Below are 22,265 nucleotides of genomic sequence, written 5' to 3' on the forward strand. Positions count from 1 at the left end.
ACTTTGCGAGGAAAAGTGTGAAGATTTGGCACAAATATAGGGAGAGTAAATCCAAGTCATGACTTTGTATCTGCACGTCAGCTTGGAGAATCACGATGCAAACGTTCCCAACGTTTTATAAAAAGAACAAGAAACGATTCTCTCGGTTCCTTCGGTCTTCAGAAATCCCACTTCAACAGACTCGCTGCTTGTCGTGATCTGTACAAGTTCTTTATTTTACTGTAAGCACAGCTTTGTAAATGCACAGGGAAAACTAGAATGTTACAAAAGGAAGACACAACGGACAGGAAAAGAGAAATGTGAGGACGTTTTTTTTAGAGATGCAAATAATTCATTTCTACAAACTTTTCAGCAGAGCGAGAAAAAAACAAACAAACAAAAAAAAACATGAGCGAAACATTACTACGGCAACAGAGAGGAAAATAAAAATGAAGATGGGTGAAGGTGCGCTCGTGCACCGCCCCGGGGGACACTTCTTAACGACACTGTTTTTTGGATATTCTATTTTAATATCATATTTAGATACATATCCACTGCGAGAAGACATATCCTGATACTTCATTCAAACAGCACACCCATCCTCCTCCACATGTTGCCCAGGAATGGGCTAATCAAATTGTGGATTTATCTGAAAGGGGTTGACATAGTTCACATTAAATAAAACCCCGATCACAATAGTTTAATCATCAGACCTAATAAAAGTTATTCTTTTACATTATGTCTCATGCATAGCCAAGCACATAAGGGCTTCCATACTCTGGATTTAGTCTGTTGTGTGTTTGCTTTGAGCCTGTGTGACCCGCAGAGACCCGTGTCAGTGCCGTGCAGGGAAATCGTACCTTTTAGGTTTATCAGCACCTTTCTAAATAAAATTTTAAAAAGTGTGTTTTGATCCAAAGGTGAGGGAGATTGGTAATGAAAAGCACCACGAGAAAAAGAAAAACAAAGTGTAAAATCCAAACTATGACACAAAATAAATGTACATTCTCATCTACCTGGACCCAGTTACTCACTGTTCAAGAAAGAGAAAACAGCACAGTTTGTTCATCGCAGCGTTTGATGAATATTAAACCTCAGAAAAATCAAAACCATGCAGTGAATACTGTTGGACAGGACAAACGTCGTCCTGCGGTGATTAGTGACGGACATGAGGAGTATGAACGTGGATGTCTGCAGCTGTTAAGGTTTATTCCAGATTTAAGGGTTCAGTTCAGTCTGAATCGGGGGTGGATGCTTCGTAATGGTGAGCAGAACTACAACGTTCCTCTACTCGGCACCACAACTCCCATTCTGCAGTGAAGCAGGAAACGCGTGAGCACTGTGCGTACCGGTGTTATTTGCGTGTGTGCACCATGTCTGTTGTGGATGTCAGCAGTTCTCTCCTGTAAGTCTCGAACTTTGTTTTGGGTGTGATCTTGCGAGCAGATGTTTTCTATTTGTTGCATTTCTGTGGCGGCCCTGGGGGAGGTGTGTGACTTCTATAGGCCTTCAGCTGAGGGTTCACTGCCGCTGGATCCAGACTGGGCCCGCTTGATGTACAGATTCAACAGCTTCAGCTGCAAACAAAAAATAAAAGCATAAAAACAAACAATCGTATTTTTGGTTATTGCATTTTAACACGAGTCAACTGTGTAATGCATACATCTAAACAACTGCTTGAACTGGTGTCAGTATGAGCCCCTTAAACAGTTGCCATGGTTACAAGACAGAGGATTTGGGTCAGAACTGAAGCACAGCAGAGAGGGATTGGGAAAACATTGCAAGCTATATTCATTTAAACTTTCCAAAGTTCATCTTTATGCCAAAGTCTGTTTTAAAAGTTGCATCATCATAATTTCTACTGATTTACTAAAACTGAGTGGTGGTGGCTTCTTTTCTTTAATGGTTTATTTAATGATCCCTGTGACTAACCGCTGATATTTTGCGAGAGTACAAGTCAAGAACAAATCGTCACACGACAGAAACATAGCTAAGAGATTTTAAAGAATATCCCCACACAGAAAACTAATGATTTTTCTTGTGTGGTAACCAAGATGATGGTTTTTATTTAACACAGTGGCTTGTGATGAATAACCATCTGTAACACTCTGTGGTCAGCTCACCTTGCTACTGGAGAGTTGGCTGAGGTGAGGTTTAAGGTCCTCTCCAATCACTGCGTAGATGGCCACCAGGCAGAACACACACGCTTTCCTCACGCTGCTCTCAGAGTTGTCATAACCCTGTTGAATCACATGAAACAGACCTTGTTGAAAATAAAAAGCCAGAATCTAAGAGTTGTGCAGGAGGAAAGAACTTGCACAGATTTTTATAAACAAAACACCTGTCAGGCATTACATCACCAAAAAACAAACAAAAAAAAACTTTAATTTGTGAGACAGATAAAATAAACATCTCACTTTTATAGATACAAATCTATGATAAAGCTATTCTGATCCTATAAGTTCATTTTCAGTATTAGACGTGTTACCTGAATGAGTCCCGGCACAATTTCAGGCAGCATGCTGATCAGGCCCTCGCAGGGAATCCTCTCCACCACCTTTGTCTGCATCTTGATAGCAGCTAAATTAATGGGGTATTCAGCTGACTGAATGATGGGACACAACACTTTGATACACTGCTCTGGGCTGATGGACAACGCCAACATGGCTGCCGTCTCCTCTGCTGCTCGCACCACCTTCAGGGACACACAAACAACAAAGATCGAATCGAAACTGCTATATTTGTTATCTACAGGAGGCCATTACACAAAAAGTTTAGTTTATTAGTTTATGCATTAAAGATGCATAAACATAACCCAATTAACTTAATTGACTGCAAACTTTTATGTACTGGTAGATACAATTACCTCTTTGTGAGGATCTTTGTGAGCCTCCAATGTCTTCATAATTGTAAGCTCTGCATAGTTCTTGAACCTCCAAGGCTGCTTGCCAAGAATCTCCCTCAGCACGCGCAAAGCCAGAGTTCGAATCACATGCTAGGAAAGCGAAAGGGATTTAGGATCAAAAGGGAAAGGAATGTCGCCCTGCGTTCAGCTGATACAGACTCTGTGTCTGCGAGTACCTCTGTGTCACCCATCGTCTCGAGCAGAAGAAGCAGGATAGTCTTGAAGTGTTCATCCCACACCTGCAGGGTGTTTTCACGGATCAGCTTCAGCAGCTCACACAGCGCTGCCTTCCTTTCCTCTATGCGCTCGTTATGATTGGACAGCTCCTTGAGGAGTTCGGCCAGAAGCTCCATCTGGTCACGGTTGCCGTCTAGACATTTGAAACACACAAAACGTGTTTCAGTTATCACAAAATGTGCGATCCGTGTCCTACACGTTGTGTTCTTCTGTAAGAAAGGAATTGTGTACCATCAGCGAGCTGCTCCGAGTCGTCCAGGCTGGCGTCTTTGCGGCTGTGTTTGAAAGGGGAGTCAGACAAGTGCTCACGAGCCACTCGGGGGCTGGAGGAGAGCAGGGGGGTGTTGAGGAGGGAAGTCTTGTTATCAAGAGCCATGCGGCCCCCGTCCACGAAGTCTATCCCGCTGCCACCCTGAAATTAAAAAAAAAAACATGAGATGGAAGAAACATCAACACATTAGATAAATGTCTATAAACGAGGTTTATATAAGAAACAAACACATCTGTAAAGTTGTAATCACACATGGACTGCAGGTCTAAGTGCTCCACAGCAGTGGTTCCCAGTTCTGGTCATTGAGGGCAACTTTCCTGCATGTTTTAGTTGTTAAGTCTTCAAACTCCACAGAAGCCTGTAAATCAGCCATTCAGGGGTGTCCGCTTTGACACAGCAGATTTTCAACAACCAGGACTGGTCACCACTGCTCCAGAAGACCGCATACAAGATCACTGATGTCTACAGAAGGAACTGCAGAGCTTTTATTTATTTGTTTATATTTCCACTTGGCTCATAAAAATATCCAAAAAATTAGCTCGGAAATAAAAACTTCCATAATCATTAGCACTAATGGAAACAGAACTGAATTAAACTAATACAACTAATAAAGTGTGCGATTGCTAAACTCTTAAGGAGACATCTGTTTAATGTGAAACATTATCATGTGGATGTTGAAGTAGTTAAATGTAGAATAAGCTATTTTTTCTGTTAGTGGCTCCCAGAAACATGCTGGAAATCGGATAAATAAAAAGTAATTTACACACAGTGAAGCATAAATTAACCTGTCTGGACAATCTGCAGGAAGCTGGTTCGTCGGCAAAAACTGAAACTTGCATGTCAAGGCAACGTTGCGTTAGAAAGTGTGTGCCCCTCAATCAAAAATAAACTATAACCTGTACATTTCAAACATGTAACCTCCAAAACAACCTAAAAAGTTAAATATTAGCAACAGAAAAACAGAAAACTAGACTTTTTCCATATGACATGACTGAAAGGAGCACTACTGTTCGTCTTCAAAGTGTTTATTAGTTAAATGGGAACTTTATATTTTGCTTTTGTACCATCACATATTCTTGTACTGGGTCTTCTTGCTTTCTGAAACAGAAAAACCCTTAAACTCATTCAACAACTTCCACTTTCGATGATCTCATTTCATTCGTTTCACATGCACTTGAGCTAAAATTGCATGAATCACAGCAGAGGACAGTTCCAGAGAGGTCAAAAGTGCAGGGCTCTGTCGTGTTTCAGCTGATAAATACCTGAAAAGGATTAAGAGCAACCCAATCCCGTTTTAATTTTCCACTTCGTTCATCCACCGGGGGGTCATTTAGGATCAAGTTACCTTTGTTTGGTTTTTAAATTGTGCTAAAAACAAACCAGTGACTTTGTGAAGGTCGACACACGACCCACCAGGTAAGGAGCAAAAACAAGGTGATAGGGTCTAAGGTATGTTAAAGTGTGTATGTTTACACTCCAAGCAGTAAACGCTACTATCTGTGGGCCGGTTTGATGAGTCAGGTGTGCTGATGACATGCGGGCTGCTTGGATTTCAGACACATCCCAGGAGGAAAATGTCAAGAGGTCACACCTCTGTATGGGAGAACACCATGTCCTTAAAAGGGACCTGTGTTATTGGAAGAGAACGCAGTAGGCGTGACGGCTGGAGCCATAAATTTACACCGAGCAAGCACTCGAACAAAACGAGGGTTAGAAGATATTAAACCATATTTTAAACAGGTGAAACGTTATGAACAGGAGAAGTTGTGGAGGATACAGGCTGACAAACAGTGTCACTTTCAGTTCTCACGCCACATGAGAAGCGGTGGGGCGGATCACATGTCAGGAGCACATACAGTACATGTGTGTGTATGTGTGTCAAATCCTGGAAAAGGGTAATGATAAGTGTTTCACAACTTCTCGCCTGCATGCCTGAGAGGGAACATTTAAAAACTTTTTATGGCTCCTATAGTCTGAAAATGAAGCAGTTAAATCCTGACTGTAAATATGAGATACAAATTATAACCTGCAGACTACAGATTAATTCACAGCAAGAGAAAACCATAAGAAACTGAAACATCTCTTGTTTTGCTTTTAACAACCTTGACCTTTAGATAGCATTGTGTAAAAGTTGAGGAAATAATATTGTTAAACTTTAGCGCTTGGTTTCATAAGCCCTGAAACTTTAATATACACAAATCCTATGTTTAGAGGCTTTGGCACTTTTATCTATAAATGAGTAACAAAGTCAATATGGTGTAAAATCCAACTTAAACCAAAAGTGTTGCTGATATTCATTAAAGGGACATCCAAGAATGTTTTACAGCAGTGTAAACGGCCTGTCAGCCACAGTGGATCTGTGCAGAGTGTAAATATGGATTCATGTCCTGTTCCCAACAGCTCACCTCCTCTCCCTCTCGCCGTTGGACTGGATCATTCATGTCCTCTTGGCTGCGAACACTGAAGTTCTGGATGGCTTCAGTGACGCCTTTCAGAGAGCTGTAGATGTCCTCCGAGTTCATGTTTTCTGTGTCGTAGTCAAATGCACTACAAAGACAAGAGAATCTTCATGTGTGTATTTTTATTAAGGGCTTTGCAGGTTTTTGGTGCAGAATGCATCTTTGAAAATAATCTTATTTATTTCATGACAGAGCATCACCTTTGAGTACAGCGTGGACTGTGGGGGAAGTGTTCATTACCTTGGTGAAGGGGTGTTCTGGGACGTGTTAGTAGGTGAAGTGACTGGACTGGACCAGCTGGCTGGAGATCGAGGGGTGTGGCGTGTCAACGGGCTGCCTATTTGAGCCTGAAAATGTGACACACACATAATAAATAAAATGATGCAAGTCTTTCAGGGTGGCAGTGGAAAGTTTCTCAACATAGTTAGTGGGAGTTTTTGCCTGTGCAACATTTCCTGTGTTCTTCAGATGATTTTGAAGCAACTTTGTGGCTCCGTCCTGAAAAGTTTTGGGCAGAGCTGCCAGCAGCATGGTGAACTCTGGAGTGTTGAGCTGAAACAGGGCAATCAGCACCGACTGGGCTGCCTGTTAGGGTCAAAATACAAAACCCCCTCTCGTTTAAAGACATACAGAAAAGGACGGCAGCAACTCTAGGAAGTACTAGTCAGTGGCAACAGGAGCTCTTTCAGAGGAAGTGATTTTTGTACTGGCTGAGTTGCACGTTACAAAAATCTTTGTCTCTTGAAAATATATATTAAATTTTGTTTGTTTATAAATGCAACATAAAGGTTCACAATGAAGCTGAGTGTCAGTACCTTTCTGACATCAGAGCTCTTGGGTTCAGTTGTCCAGGTGATGATGCGAGACACAGCCAGCCGAGTTTCACTGGAGTTCACAAAGTCCGGAGCGTCCATCTGCAGCGTCAACGTCTCAATGTACTTTAGAATAGCCACTTTCACCTGCACAAATACACACACAGAGTAAAGTTTATAACGAACTGCATGGTCATAATTCACCTGCAAATATCAAGAAGGGTAAAAACAAAACCACAAGCACACACGACAATGACCACCAATGTTGACAGAGTGTACCTCTGGCAGATCTGAAAATAAACAACTTGACTTCTGAATTTGCTTTGCAAACAAAACAGATGACAAATGACAAAACAAAGGAAACAATTTCAATTCAATTCAGTTCAGTTTATTTTTATATCACCAAGTCACAACAGAAGTTGTCTCAGGGCACTGAACAGAAACATTCATATAAAAAATAATAATTTAACATTATTTATCTGAGGAACAGACTGCTTTGAGTTTAACTTCATCGCAGACTCTCATCTTGAGCAAGCATGAAGGCGACAGTGGAAAGGAAAAACTCCCACATAAGGAAGAAACCTCCAGCAGAACCAAGCTCAGGACAAGCAGCCATCTGCTTCGATTGGCAATAAATGTCAACAATGACCAGCAGGCTGCAAAATGTCAACATCGACTCCTGCTCTCATGATCTCGTCCATCTCTGTTCCTCTACATCTGCACCTCAAGAGCCAGAACTTCCTCCATATCACTCAGCAGCACAGTGCGCGCCAAATAATTCCTCCCCCCGGAGCGCACTGACCTGGGAGGACTGGCTCCAGGCTGCGGCCTGCTCGTCTAGAGAGCAAAGGTGGCGCCGCGCTCTGGGGGGGAACAATTTTACCCCGGACCCTCCCCTGCCTCGCCCACAACACGAGCTCTGTACAGGCTTCAGAAAGAGAGAGAAGCACCGCGTCAATCAACAGAAACAGGGGAGAAGGAAAATGAAAGGAGGGATGAAAGGAGCAGGAGGAATGATGAGAGGAGGTTTGGAGGAGTAGAACAACTGGAAATTGTGCTCGGGTCGGGCGACACTCAAATGGCTGCTTATGAATTTTCTCCCCATCATTACTGTCGTTTTACGTTTTGTGCAGCTTTAATTCTACATTGTCCAGTTGGTTGGTCTAAAATGAGGGATTCCTTCAGACCTCAGAGCAGTTCGTTTCTTACATGTTCAAGACATTTTCTTATCTTTGTCATTTTCTTTCCACGAAAGGGCTAGTTATACATAATTATAACAGCAGGACATTTAAATTGTTTAGCAGCGTATGTAGTTTTAATGTCTAATCCTGAAATTTTGTGAGTCAGATTACAAAAGAAGTTACAAGAAGAGGGAGTGAAAATGAGGTTAAAAAAAAAAAAAAAATCACACAACAGGGGTCATGATGAGACAAGGCAGATCTGCAGGGTGACAAAAAAGTGAGGAATGCAACAGCAGAGAATGAATGATAAGAGCACAAAACTGGGTGAGAAAGGTGAGAAACTTTAAAGCGTTAGTGGAGGGATCAATCGGCGTCCAATCACAGTCGAGGATTCGGGGATGCACAGCAGTATGGTCAGATTAGTTCAAGCAGCAACCAGCATCATTTACAGCTTCACGTGCATGACCTCCACTGACCTCTTTAACTCAAACACTAACATACATTACTTTGACTTGTTGGGTACCTTGAGGTTGGGCGTCTGTGTCTGGTCCACTGTGAACCTCATGAGGATAGTGAACTGGAGGTCATTTGGAAAAGACTCTCTGCAAGAAAAATAAAATCACGTTTCAAGAATCCACAAAGGCGCAAACCCAAACCAACATTCAGACGTGTATGGGATTTAAAAAGAACAAGCATTTTTGCACCATTCAGTGCTTAATAAGTTCAACTAAATTATTACTAAGGGAAAAGTAACTCAAATACAATTTATTGACAGCTTTAAAGAAAATATTCTGCAGATACCCGATCACAGTGAGCCACAACTTCTAACCAATAATTATATTTTGTAAAAATGAAGGTTGAAGTACAAGACAATTAAGTTGCAACATTGAATTTTCTGATCTTTAATGGCAGGTTTATAATTTACGAGTAATTGTTTTCCTTTTCAAAGTGTTCATTTACGCCACACAATCATCCTGACAACATAAGGAGCCAGTGATGTGATCAAGAGCCATTCACTGTTAGAGCTGAAAGTTTATAGAAGCAATCAAATGTTCTCATCTGAGTAATCTTAAGTAAAATAGTGTTTTAATGATTTTGACCTCCAGTTTCCATTTGCATAGAGTTGACCCCCACCCACCTTGTGACATCCAGAGCTCTTTGAACTTTGGCCTGTACGGAGCCCAGCAGGTCTGCTCCCATCTTCTTCAGCAGCTGAGTGAGCAGGACAAACAACCAATCCTGAAGATCTTCCTTGTGGACCTGAATGAAGTCTACCAGAGTCTCCAGGAACATGCTGAACACCTAAACACACACAACATATGTAGTTTAAATTACAAACAGCGGCCAAGACAATAAATCACAAAACACTTCATGCACACATACACACAACGCATGCATCAGGGAATCTTCACACTGTTAGAGCGAAGACACATTGCTCTGCATCGCAACGATGTAAGAACAGCATTAGTTTCCTTTATGTTAGTGGTTATTCATTATTGCAGCAGCTCATCTTCAGTCCCAATCACCAATTTAAATCACTCAAAATTATATAAAACACATCAACATTAACAAACAAATGCAGTGAGATTTGATGAGAATTAGAACCAGAGTCTCCGTGCCGGTAGTTGATTTGAGCGGGGAGGTGAATCTACAGGCACCATCATACGAGGCAGGTTAGTGGGTGTTATAGTTGCCTTGGTAACTGATTACCAATCAGATTAATGAGGTAGATTTTCATTCAAATACACGAACACAATCACGAACTGGCCAAACTTACTCTCTACAGAGAGTTCCACAGTGGGGGAGGCATGGAGGGAAGAGAAACACACATCTGTTAGCTCCATGAAATGTGCACTCAGAGTAAACCCATCTTGACAAAATTTTCAAAGCTGCCTCAAAGGTTCAAACAAGTGTGAATCACAATATAACAAAAATATGAGATGTTTTGTGCATACTAGCAACAAAAGAAATGAAACAAATGATATGGAAGATTAAAAAAAAGGAGTAGACAGACGGAGTCAGGGGACAGATCCATGGTGAGATGTACCTTGAAGGAGGCTGAGCTTATACCGGATTCTGCGGTGCCGTACACCCTGCCGGAGTCTCGCTGAAATTCATCAAATCGTCAAACGTCAAACGAGTGGAAAAGAAGACGTTCACACACCTTACGCCATGTGTGAGGCAACGGAGCACTCATACCGCCGAAAGAAAAAGTGTTAGAGAGGGCGAACCACAGCTGGTTAGTCAAGAGAAAAAGAGCTGGCAGCCCAATTACTTGAATGTGTGTGTGTGTTTAGAGCGTGTACAGTCAGTGTTTTTGTTTCAGGCTACAGGTAGGGAGGGAACAAAGAAGGCAGTGGATGCAAAGAACACAGCCAGCAGGTTGACGGCTAAACGGTGACAGAGCAATCCCACAGGGAGGCGGAGAGTGTGAGATCACACGCAAAGTCAGGTGTGACATGCCGTTAATGTTTTACACACTCTGCATGCCAGTGTTTATGTTTCGATGAATTTATCTTTAGATTTATCCCCTATCTTACCTAAAACCCATGAAAATTATTTTATTTATATATGTGTTTGTGTGCGTATTAAAGAGATCTAACACTGTTTGGGCAGAATCCGGTACAGTGAAAGATGGTGGGATAAAAAAAAAGAAAAGTTAACTGAAACCAAGAGGAAAATTAAAAGTGGATGAGTAATGAATGCTGTGTGTTTTATGTGTGTGTATTGGGCTGCATGCATTCATACTTTACTGTGAGGGTCTGCAAACATCCTGGTGAAGATTTCACACAGCCTCTTTAACTCTACTCGACTGCAGGAAAAAAAAACAGTAAGATTAAAAACAAAACTCATGAATTCATCTTTTGAAAACACTTAGTGTGTTCTTTGACCCACCTGAGCATGCGCTGGTTCTTCAGCAGGGCCTGCAGGCCTAATAAACCCTCCTTTCTCTCAGACCAGTTGGAACTGGCACAGCGGTTGAGCACCTGGAAATTATTTAAAATACAAGCACCAAAACACACAAAAAGTCAGCTCTAATTCATACTGAAGCGACAGGTTTTTAAGGATAAACAGAATTAAACAAGAGGAGCAAGTCAAAACGATGGAATTGAACTAGAACACAGTAATTAAGAATATTTCACACATTTTTTGGGCTTGTAACAGACTGCAACTCTAGTTTTACCAACTTGTACTGTAATTGCAGGTGTATAAGCCGCTACTTTTTTCTCACACTTTAGGCTACATGCCTTATACACTGGAGCGGCTAATTTGTGTTTTTTTTTAAATAATTTAAATAATTTATATTTTATTTTGACAGGCTTCCTGCTGTCTCTCAGCAGCTTCCTGCTGCTGAATAACAGTTTCCTTTGACAGAGGTCGGCGTGTCATTCCCCTTTCTGTTATGGAAGCACGATACAAAGTGTATTTCCAGCTCGCACGGATTGGTTGTTTATGAATAAAAACGGTCTTAATGTGTTGTTTTTTTTTTTTAAATGAGTGGCACAAATTAGCAACATTAAAATCGGTGGAGATAGGGCACATACTTTTCTAAGTAAATTAAGACAGTTCTTATTCACAAACGGAATTATACTAGTACATTTTCCTTAATCTAGCAATTCAAAGGCGATCTGTGCGACCCGGAAGTATTCCTTTTAGCACATGCATAAATGAGCTATACTAGCGTGTAGCGTCTTTGAGTATTTAGAAAAGCGCTACACAAATAAAATGTATTATTATTATTATTATATTACGTATCGGGTTCCGTAACAGATGACAGGGCGTTCATATAGCTGCCCAGCACCCATCCCTCTTGGGGGCGGGTTTCAGTTACACACAGAATGAACGACTCAGGTAATCACATGTACCTAATCCTCTTGTTCAAGGTTTCAAATTTCCTACACATAACTCCACCCACTCTGTCATCATGTGACCAGAAGTTTAACCTTAATGACCAATGAGGTACTCTCGATGTGCTTTCATTTCTTGAGACCAGTTACTGTATTTTGTGCCTCATGCGCAGACCTGTTCATTTATTTAGCGATAATGTAAAATGCACAGAGAATTTCTTATGATGCAGCTTTCAAGTTAAAAGCGATCGATCTGGCTGTCCAAGAAAGAAACAGCCAGCTGCAGTGAACGAGGTGTGTGTGATTACATTTTTCTGAGCCTCGAAGAGGACTTTAGTTCACAGAGGATGAAGAACAGCGATGAGTGACTTCTGGTCGACTACCAGTACTTTTTATTAATTTTTAGCCGAGTTAAAGGCATTTTTCAGCAAAAAAATAAAATAAAATTACTGGCTGTTCCTCCTTTTTCCAGAGTCACGTGGGCTCTGCTGAGCAGAAGTCGTCAAAATATATTTTTAAAACAGTCAAGTCTGGTACGTATTTTAATAAGTTTTTCAAATTCTTTCAGTGTGACATCTTTCTGTGTATGGTAAATATGTGTTTAAATACCGGTATCTCTAAGCTCACATCCGAACACGGAGTGGAGACAACGAACGGGAGGGTCTCTTCCCACTTCTTCCTTCTCATGTGGGCTCCACTGAGCAGAAATCACGTCAAATTTATGTAGAAAGTACATTTAAAAACAGCAGCTTTTAACAATAAAAATTAATGGTACTAATTCAATTACTGTATTTTACCGGTACTATGTGACTCCCGGTCACATGACCTCAATAAGAACTGTGGGTAAAATTTACCAGTATATAATTTTTAAATTATTTAAATTATGTAGGTGTTTGGCACTGTGCTGCCCAGTGATTATGCTTAGGTTGAATGGTTTTAACCATGAGACAGACAGCGAAGCATCATGAAGACTTACAACGATCACCAAGAAATAGTCTATGAAACGCCATCCGGTGGCTGATTCTTGTATTACAACAAGAGCTGCACATAATGCCAGGAGCTTGGCACAGATTCTGATAATGAATGGGGTGGATGCTTGCGGCTTAAAAAAACAGTGCGTCTTATTTATGTACAAAAATATACAATACAACTTTATTCATAAAGCACTTTAAAACAACACCGTTGGCCAAAATTATATTTATCTTAAATTTAGTATGCACGACTTACAGTCAGGTGCGTTTTATAGCCCAGCAATTATGGTAGTTAAATCAAGAGCTCAATTTTTTGAGTTTATATCTTCAAAATCTACTCTGCTACTTTGTAAAGTCATAATATTTAAACATTTAAAAGTAAAATTGCACAATATCTGTATTTTAGAGAAGCTGCTTTCTGCAACAGTATTCCTGATTGCTGCTAACCTCAGCTACGTCTTCTGTTTGCCTCATGTAGGTGGGGATGGCGCCACCATTCCTGGAGCTGTACGACCTCTCCGAACAGGCGCTGGACGCGTCGCTGTTGGCGTCGTCATCTGAATACATGCCGTAGTTCTCATACCGCCGCCGTGCGGGTTTCTTCTGCATGGAAGACAGCCAACATGATTTGGAAGAAACAAACAAACAAACAAACAAACGGTAAACATGCTCTGATGCATCCTGAGAACGCAATAAAACACAGACGACACACAGGTAAGAGCCAGGAGAAGAAGCTGACCTTGGATCTCATGTCTCCCAACAGCTGACAGCGTTAAACAGAGGTAGAATCAGGGATTAGTTAACATGCAGACGTGCGCTTACAGGAGATGTGAGCGTGCAGCAAGTTTGTAAATGTGTTTGGGTGTTTCTGTATAAAGGTTTGACAGTTTGCATACCAATGCATCTGCGAGGGCCTCTTCTACATCGGAGCCAGTGTTCAGGACCCTCATGGCGCTGACTGAAGAAGAGAGATGACTCGAATGACTGATGCCAAACCCCGATCCTACAGAGCGAGACAAAGCAGGAAAAAATGTTAGTAAAACTTCAGAGAAAAATACAATCCCACTTTCTTTTTCTCGTCACCTTTCATTCTACAGCTCACGCAACTCACGCATAAACAATCCTGCAAGTTAAAGTGATGACTTGTTAGGTAAGATTGCCACTGGGAGGAGAAAGGATGACATGAAAACATAAGAGTTGATGTTCCAGCAGAGACGAGGCAGAGCTAAATAAACAACAAATGGACAGAAAAAAACTGGAAAACCTGGCAAAAAATTGGCAACTGAACAGGCGGAAGCATGCAGTTCCACTGGAGGGTTCAACATCCTGGAGTGAAACTTAAGAGAAATGAATAAATGAAGTTAAAAACTGATGCTGATGGACTAGAAAACAATTCGGCAATCTACAAAACAGGATGATCGGCACTGAAAAGAACAACACAGAACAAATAAAACAACAAAAAATGAGCAACAAAAAGAGATTAAACTATTCTGGCCAAGAAGGTGGGTGAGGTACAAAGAAATAGATGTACTCAGCCTTCACCTGCAGCCCCAAAAACATCAGGTGTGTGGAGAGCTCCAGTGGAGCGCGAGTAGCTCCGAGTAGCTGGAACCAAGATTAAAACACACACGAAGAGTTTAACACGCACACAAACACAAGACAACACACACAGGAACTTCATACAAACTCTGTAGAGCATGAAATTAGAAAGGCAAGCAGAAACACATCTCAACCCCTTCCTGTGACTATTGTTGTTCCATTCTGCTTTAGTCTTAAGATACAGTAACTCATTCTTACACGCACTCCTCTTGGGCATCTGGCCACTACTGCTACTCACCCAGAGGTGTGAAGGAGCGTACGGGGCTGGTGTCCCTGCTGCTCTCCCTGCTGGCCTCCCTGCTGCAGCCCTGACTCATACTGGGCCGAGGGATACGACTGCCTCGAGCTAACGCCACCCAACCGTACATCGCAGGACAGGAAACGAGAAGGGAAAACAGGAAAAAAGAAGCCACAGGAAAGAAAGTGATTGTGAGAAGAGACAAAGAAGATGTCAAAAAGACAGTGAAGAAAGCCAATTGTGACAGAAGTGGAGGTACACAAACAAAAACACGAATAAGACAAAACAGATAAAAGTGACAGAAACGTGAAAAAAACATAAACCAGATTGAATGGACCTTAGAGGAGCATCTCAACATATGTGGAACCAAATTTCCTCTCAGAAGCCTGGCAGAGCTGCTGCAACAATAAGATGTCTAAGACTAAGATGATATTAATCCGTAAAAACCGTTAATCAGCTTTAGTCTTTATTAGTTTAAAATCTTTAAACAGCCTCTTATGTCCAACCAGTGGAGCAAAATATTAAAACGGTAAGTCTTGGCGGCAGATTTTACTTGTAAATTAAAGTAAAATTGAATAAAAACTGGAAGCTTGTCTCCTTAAACTACACAAACACATAAAGTTATTAAAAGATGTTGCAGTTTGCTTTCTTGCTGCATTGCTGAACAGTCAGTTTAGGTTTCAGCTGCAGATGAGATGCACCTTTAAAGGCAGGACAGTTCGACACCCACGGACTTTCTCCCACACAAAGATCAGAAAAGGGACACATTCAAGGTGGATTTCTCAAACAAGCCGGCAAGTGAGAGGGCTGCAATCATCTTTACTGTTCATTGCTCTGTTCAACTTCAGCATCAGCCACCCAGGGGTAATCACAGCCTACAAGTGTGCTAAAAATAGGCGATGAAGATTCACTGATCCTGCAAGAAGGCTTATTTCACGGCCACTAACAACAGGTTAGTACAGACAGAGGCAATGTGTTCATAAAGCGTGGATCATCGCTGATCTTGGGCACCCATCACTACAACAACGCAGCCATGAAATCAAACATTTCAGAGATGGGCTCTATGAAGCGGAGGCAGCAAGCGTGATTGAGAGGCCGGGATGAGATTTTGTAATGGAGAGAAAAGAAATAAGGATGGGGAGTGGATGCTCTGATCTGCGATGGAGCCTTACCTCCTCTGCTTGCACTGCTGTAGTTGGTACTAAGGCTAGAAGGCGCTAGAGGACGGAGGAAGCAGGGCCAGAAGTAAAAGAGGGACGGGAGAAGAGCAGAGGGACAAAAAGGTAAACAGGAAGCAAGAGAAAAACGAGCTGAGTTTGGACCCAGACTTATCAGAGACAGATCAGTGCACCAACGCAAAAAACTCAGAATACCATCAAGTTTAAACTGATGTTTACAAACTGACCGACAGACAAGCGAGTGGGGGAGGAGTCTCTGGAGCAGCCCTGGCTGCGGGGGATGCGGCTGCGTCTTTGTCCGTCCCCGGTGGCTCCAGCGAGGACCCTGTGAGCACCCGAGCTCATGGTGCTCAAGGCTGTGCTTGTCAGCACGCGACCTGGAGAGCCGCTCCGGCTGCCGGCTTCAGAGAGGGGAAAAGTAAAAAAACAACAACAAAAACACAGATAAAGAGCTCAATCAGTGTTTTGTTCATGCAACATGAGGCTTTAACAGTACCATTTGTACAACCAATCCCACTCTTATGTGACATTTGTATTTAAGCTGACAAAGTCTGCTCTGCTGCACTTAAACATGGTTGTTTTCTAACACATTTTGGGAATGTACAAGACAGTATGTTGGATAACAGTGGAAAGAGGATTCCTGGGGTTGTGAGTGACAATACAAATTCAATTTAAATGTAACTTATTTGCACAAAGTCTTACGTGTAAACACACAATAACAAAAATGCTAATGTTATGACACTGAAATTCCATACTCATTTGTAACTTTCATATATTTGAGTAATTAATGCAGTTGTTCAGAATGTTCCGTTTCTTTCCCCTGGGGATCCTTTCTCCAAGAGCAAATCTTATTTTACACCAAACCTACATCACTACAACTTGATGACAAACAGATGAGGAGGATTTTCTCTGTCGTACAGGTCATGAAATGACACATGAAGCTGGATTGAAACTGACTTCATCATGACTAAAAATGGGCATTAGGACCAGACTATCTCTGAGCAATAAACTAAACACACACACACACCATACAAGACATTTATCTACCGTAATAGAGCTGCACAATATATAAAAAATGTTATCGTCATTTAAACATCAATTTATCACGCAAGATTGAACTAAATCACAAACACAATCTGAGGTCAGTAACAGACTTTACGGTCAAATAAACACATGTTGGCTTAAAAGGCAATGGCTGATTTAAACAATAGTAGCAGAAAGGCTAAGAGTGTTGTGCTGATAGAAGAAAAAATAGTGAAAAACTTGAGTTTATCACATCTGATACTGTCATTGCAATATTTTATATTGTTGCAACTGCATGATTTCCTAATATTATGCAGCCTTAAAATCTTTATACAAGTGCTGAGCAACAACAGAGCTAAAGAAAAATGTGATACTTGGAAAAAATCTTGATCACTAATAAATTTACACAAACTTTTATTTCCACTCTGTGTTCTTATCAGCTCACTTGTATTTGTACCATGCATCATTTTACATTTCTTAAGCTGGTTTTCCTTATTTCCATATCCTATTTAAATTTACACACAGAACTGATATATAATTTGGTTTAGATTAAATTATTGTTTTCACAAATTACACTTTATTTTTCCAATTATTTGGAAATCCAAGCATACATAAGTGCAAAAAACATGAAGCTCACACAGAAAAGTTGTTTTTTTATGAACACTGAACAGCCATAGCCATAGAAAAAAAGCCTAACTACATATCCCAGCATGCCTTTGCCACAGTGTGGGAAGCTTTGAGTGATCTTTTTATGTAGTTGTGAAAAGAAAGAATTCTAGGAAACAAATAAAAGGAAGTACAACTAAAAACTTAAGGAAGTTGTGGGGTAAATTAAAAAGAAGCACTATAATCTTACCACCAACAGTGTTAGCAGACTGAGATCCTGAACCATTAAGCCCATTGGTTGAGAGGGGGGAAGCAGAAGTAAGGGGGAGGGGTAAGGAACAGCAGATTAAACCAGATGAATTATGGGTAAAAGCAAAAAGCATCGTGTGAGATAGAGAACAGCTTAATGGGAGCACATCCTGGTGTTCCACGCCAAGAATGAAGGTGAGGCTAAATGAAACCATTAATAAAAGAGGAAACAGGAGCACGCATGAGCCGAAGCAGCTGCAAATGGCACACTGGGAAAAGCAGTGCATGTTGGGACGACTGGTATGAACCAAACCTGTTCACAATGAGGAAAAGCAAATGGGTGAAAAACTATCCACACACGCTCGGTCCCACACACACAGACATCTTTCTAAGCGTTTTCCTCTCATCTTTTAGAAATCCTGGACTTTGAACTGATCAGGGAAGCAGCATGTGTCTTTGTATGAATGTTCAGGTGTGTTTGGTGCACTCGCAGTGAACAGTAAATACTCCAGCCCTGCAGTTACATGGATATCTACTGATATCTACTGTGTTCAGAAATATAGCTGTTGTTTTTGGATAGAGTGTTTAACTAAAAAAAATAAAAATAAACCTTAATAAAAGCCAAAGCGCAGCTGGAGCAGCAGAAATAAACTGTTCACCACACAACCCTTGGTGATGAAACACAACATGCAGAGAAAAACAACCCCACACACACTTCTTACACAAAACACCTTGATCAGAATGAGAGCAATAGCATGTGGGCCACCAATCCCACTGTGGTACACAAAAACGCACACACACACACACATTCTGACAGACAAATACCTGGTGTGCAATCGGATTCGTCGGAACCTGAAGGCACAAAAACATTTACATGGAGCTTATCGTTACCATGACGGCAACAAGTAGAGAAACTCCACAATTTCAGTGTGAAAGAAAGAGTCGCTCCAAAAAGGTCTCACACATCATTACAGCTGGTTGAAGTGGACTTTAAGCCCAAGAAGGTTTGCTCACAGCCAGGTTTAAATTGTCGGTGTGCTTGAAATTAAAAGCTTATACTTACGTTGTGACTGGGAGACCATCTTGGTGCGACTGCGTCCTCTTGAGTCTACTTGGCTTGAAACGCTGGTGGCTGTAGTGAAGGGCTGCTTAGTGCGAACGCGGCCTGCACGTACATGAAAGAGACGACCGTAAGAAACCAAAACCGGATTCACTTCCTGTTCTGAAACATCAAGTCACCAACTCCCTACAACTGAACGAAGCCCAGAAACTAAGAAGCACTACAGCAGGTTTTAAAAATGCCTCTAATGCTGGAAACGGCTCCACAGCCAGCTCTTAAACCAAACATTCACATTCAGCCAAGTGCAGACAGATAAATACAGCAGGGATGCTTCAGTGAGAGAAAAAAATACAATTTAAAATCAGAAATAAAACTTCTAATCCAAGTTTTTCCAGGATATGATAAAGCAAAACCACTTTTCCATCGCTCAAGAGTCAGTGAATTACTTTGATTCTTTTAATGATTCTTGGTTAATTGCAGAGGAAAAAACTAATCTACGTAGTTACAAACTAGTGATTTTCCCACTTGATTAGTTTAAACTCAATTTATTACAACCTTTGCTTCAGCAGATTTACTAATCACATGAAATATTTTAGGCATGGTTTTCCAACTAGAACATCCCAAAAACACACACAGAAATAACCCCTAGACAACAATCTTACCATTGTCTGACCTGGTCCCTACAGACAGACAAAGAAGGAGCATGTTGTAAGTTTGATGGTGCATGTATTAAAATGTAAAACACACCAACATCTGAGTAATGATGTTTAAAGCAGATGTAGAGGGTTAAAGCAGAAAATGAGTTTATAATTTGTTTGGATCTGACACGTGATGAGATGAGCATTGTGTAGTAACAAATGCTTACAGCAGGGGGCAGTGCGTCCACATCCTGTCACAACAACTGAACTTACATGGACAGGGATGAAGTGAGGAGGGAAAAGTAACAGGAAGAAGCTGAATGAGATGATCTTACCATCCGTTTTATCAGAGGCATCATCTTAAGCAGCAAAGAGAGCAAAAACATACAAGAAAGGAAGAACAGCAACAACAGAAATAAAGGGTACAAAAGAAGACAAATCGAAGGAAAAAGGAAATTAAAAGAATTGTGAACAAAAATACGAAGGAATAAAACAAGTGCAAGGCAGAGAAAAGGAAGATAGAGAAACAAGAGAAGGAAAAAAAGTACAAAGTGCATTAGTAATATACAATCTGTTTAAAAGAGAACCATGCAGATGAAGGGACAAACTTTGAAACAGAGAAAGTGACAACAATAAAAACATGCAAAGAACATCAACACAAATATATCAGGAGGTGAATGAGCTGGAAGCCGGAGACGAGGAGAGGCAGTTCATGCTCTGAAGAGCGAGTCTGTGGGCGCTTCTTTGCGGAAGAGGGGAGTTTTCAGACGATTAGTTGTACCACATTTTAATCTATCAGAAACTTTAGAAGCACGGCCTCTGCACTGATCTGGGAGGTCTCCTTAGACGGAGTTCTTCAGCTGTCCGCTTATTTTCTGCTGACCAAGTCTCATTAGTCATCGAACTTGCCTGATGGGGCCCTTACCCAGAGAGGAGTAGGAGCCAGGGGGCAGACGACCCGCTCCCCGGGCCTGTCCGACGTGCCGGTGTTTCGCAACTGCTGCTGCGTTTACATCCACATCGCTGCGGGAACGCTGCAGGGAGACTGACGACACCCCAGCCTTTGTTGTGGCAGGGACTGATGGGACAGGAGGAGCGTGTTGGAAAAGGGATGGGAGGTGACGGGATATATAAAACACATAACAAAACTCATGCAGGTACAAACTACACAAACACAATACACAAACACAATACCCACACCATAAAGAAAACATGTATAGCCAGACACATATACGCATGAGTACGCGCACATGTGTAGTAACACAAAAAAACAAAAGGTGAATGTTCAGAGATGGACATAAGATGAGGTCAATGAGAATGAAGGGAAATGATTCTGGAGGAGCTGAAATTTGTTTTGGTATTTTGTTTGTGCCGTCTGAGCATTCGAGTATGTGTTGAAAGGCTTGTGTGTGTTGAACACTGTGTGTGGGAGTGTTGACTCACCTCGCCCTGGAGCTGCCGACCATTTAGAAGACAGAGGACGGCTGATAAAGGAGGAGAAAACTGGGTCATTTACTGGTTTTTAAAGAGAAAAAATGGACAAGACGCAAGAAAATTAACTGGGGAGAGTCCACTAATGTGGATGATGATGATGTGTCCACCAATGAGGATTAACAAAGACTGTCTTTAATATTCATCCAGAATTACTTAAAAGTGAAGACCAATTTTGTTTTAGTAAGCGGAGTGATGACAATTTCGTTAGAAAGCAGCAGCATTAAGCATTTGTTACTTTAGACTCTCTTGAGAGGAAGATGAGGAGCGGTCACTCTGAGGAAGAGAGGCCACACTGCCAGAGCTCTTTAGACAGGACTGCAGCGTCCTCTGGTACGAGGACTCCAACGAGTTGTAAAGAGCGTCGGCTTCTCCTGGGAAGTGGTTCCTCAGACCCCAGTAGGTCCTTAAAAATAGAAACATCAAGTAAGAATAGAAAAACACACACACAGAAAACAGGTGTGTAGAGAGAAACAAAGGGAGAAGAGAAATACAACGAAGGAAAACAAATAAAGGACAAGGAGAGAATAAAGTGATGATGATTTGAGCAAAGAGAGAAAGAGAGCAGTCACAGTACGTCTTTTACATCACGTTTTCAGAAATGTCTTTGTGCATGTCTTACTTGCGGGCTTCCACTCTGGCCTCTGAGTCGGCGTCTCGGATTCCCTTTTTAATGCTTTCAACCAAAACTGCCGTGTGTCTGAGATAGAGGAACAAAAACGGGGCATAAACTGAGCTGAAACACATCATTTGCCATTTGTGCAGCACACTGAAATAAATCCTGTGTGGCTGTTTTTCCATTTACAGGCCACAAGTCTAAACTGTTTCCACTGATAACACTGGTGAGCCTCACTGAACTTTGTACAACCAGTTAAAACTTATTAGCAAGACAATGTTTATTAAGTAAAACTGAGTCCAATTTCTTTTTTTACTAGTATTGTAGCTTACATTACGTACATACATCAATCATTCCTAATAATTAATTATATCGTATAACACCACAGCCAACCAGTAAGGATACATGTACTATGTATACTGTAGAAGCAGAATGTGGATTCAATAATACTAGAATACTAGCATTAATACATGTAAATGTTAAAATCTCAAAAAGGATAATCTTTTAATTAGAACAAAAGTGTGTAAATTTCTTGTTTTCATTGACTTTTGATGTTTTTTCTTAAATTTCCCAAGTCTTCCCTGTCTGGAAAATGGGAAAGTAATTTTCCAGGTTTTCCCTGATTTCCAGAGTCGCTGAGGAACCCTGCTCAAGCTTGCAGCCAAGTGAGAAAACTAGTTAACCCTGAACACGTCTGCACACAGAGAAAGGTCCATAAGGCTGGCAGTCTTTTCACACACATACACACAAACAACAAAGTCCATGCTCAATAATCTAGGTATACAATCCAACAATTTTCAGTCAGGTCATCTGGACAGTTTCTTTTTTTGTGCTGAAATATTTCATCTTCCATCCAGAAGGCTTCATCAGTCAAGGAAACACACAACACAAAACTGATCCCCCC

General features: G+C 41.2%; 1 protein-coding gene across 2 annotated transcripts in view; it reads right to left on the bottom strand.

Annotated features, from left to right (window-relative positions):
- Window positions 1-408: 408 nt before the first annotated feature.
- Window positions 409-22,265, bottom strand: part of clasp2 (cytoplasmic linker associated protein 2) — a 64,087-nt gene continuing 42,230 nt past the window's right edge. Inside the window, exons 15-46 of one of the 2 annotated variants that reach the window (XM_037693705.1) lie at window positions 21,368-21,445; window positions 20,984-21,151; window positions 20,698-20,738; window positions 20,180-20,332; window positions 19,590-19,613; window positions 19,279-19,296; window positions 18,620-18,721; window positions 18,382-18,408; window positions 17,558-17,584; window positions 15,906-16,079; window positions 15,673-15,717; window positions 14,501-14,608; window positions 14,206-14,268; window positions 13,560-13,666; window positions 13,403-13,426; window positions 13,111-13,266; window positions 10,740-10,831; window positions 10,593-10,656; window positions 9,892-9,951; window positions 9,622-9,624; window positions 8,983-9,146; window positions 8,368-8,446; window positions 6,667-6,810; window positions 6,293-6,436; window positions 6,092-6,198; window positions 5,798-5,939; window positions 3,353-3,533; window positions 3,061-3,254; window positions 2,846-2,974; window positions 2,468-2,674; window positions 2,103-2,219; window positions 409-1,556 (exon numbers count right to left, since the gene is read on the bottom strand). In XM_037693705.1, the coding sequence (XP_037549633.1) occupies window positions 1,479-1,556; window positions 2,103-2,219; window positions 2,468-2,674; window positions 2,846-2,974; window positions 3,061-3,254; window positions 3,353-3,533; window positions 5,798-5,939; window positions 6,092-6,198; window positions 6,293-6,436; window positions 6,667-6,810; window positions 8,368-8,446; window positions 8,983-9,146; window positions 9,622-9,624; window positions 9,892-9,951; window positions 10,593-10,656; window positions 10,740-10,831; window positions 13,111-13,266; window positions 13,403-13,426; window positions 13,560-13,666; window positions 14,206-14,268; window positions 14,501-14,608; window positions 15,673-15,717; window positions 15,906-16,079; window positions 17,558-17,584; window positions 18,382-18,408; window positions 18,620-18,721; window positions 19,279-19,296; window positions 19,590-19,613; window positions 20,180-20,332; window positions 20,698-20,738; window positions 20,984-21,151; window positions 21,368-21,445 (3,220 nt within the window). In that variant the 3' untranslated portion in view covers window positions 409-1,478. The remainder of the gene's footprint in view (window positions 1,557-2,102; window positions 2,220-2,467; window positions 2,675-2,845; window positions 2,975-3,060; window positions 3,255-3,352; window positions 3,534-5,797; window positions 5,940-6,091; window positions 6,199-6,292; window positions 6,437-6,666; window positions 6,811-8,367; window positions 8,447-8,982; window positions 9,147-9,621; window positions 9,625-9,891; window positions 9,952-10,592; window positions 10,657-10,739; window positions 10,832-13,110; window positions 13,267-13,402; window positions 13,427-13,559; window positions 13,667-14,205; window positions 14,269-14,500; window positions 14,609-15,672; window positions 15,718-15,905; window positions 16,080-17,557; window positions 17,585-18,381; window positions 18,409-18,619; window positions 18,722-19,278; window positions 19,297-19,589; window positions 19,614-20,179; window positions 20,333-20,697; window positions 20,739-20,983; window positions 21,152-21,367; window positions 21,446-22,265) is intronic. The other variant, XM_037693706.1, reaches the window with a different exon arrangement.

Source organism: Nematolebias whitei, chromosome 19 (assembly GCF_014905685.2).
Source record: "Nematolebias whitei isolate Nwh7 chromosome 19, NemWhi1, whole genome shotgun sequence".
NCBI lineage: Eukaryota > Metazoa > Chordata > Actinopteri > Cyprinodontiformes > Rivulidae > Nematolebias > Nematolebias whitei.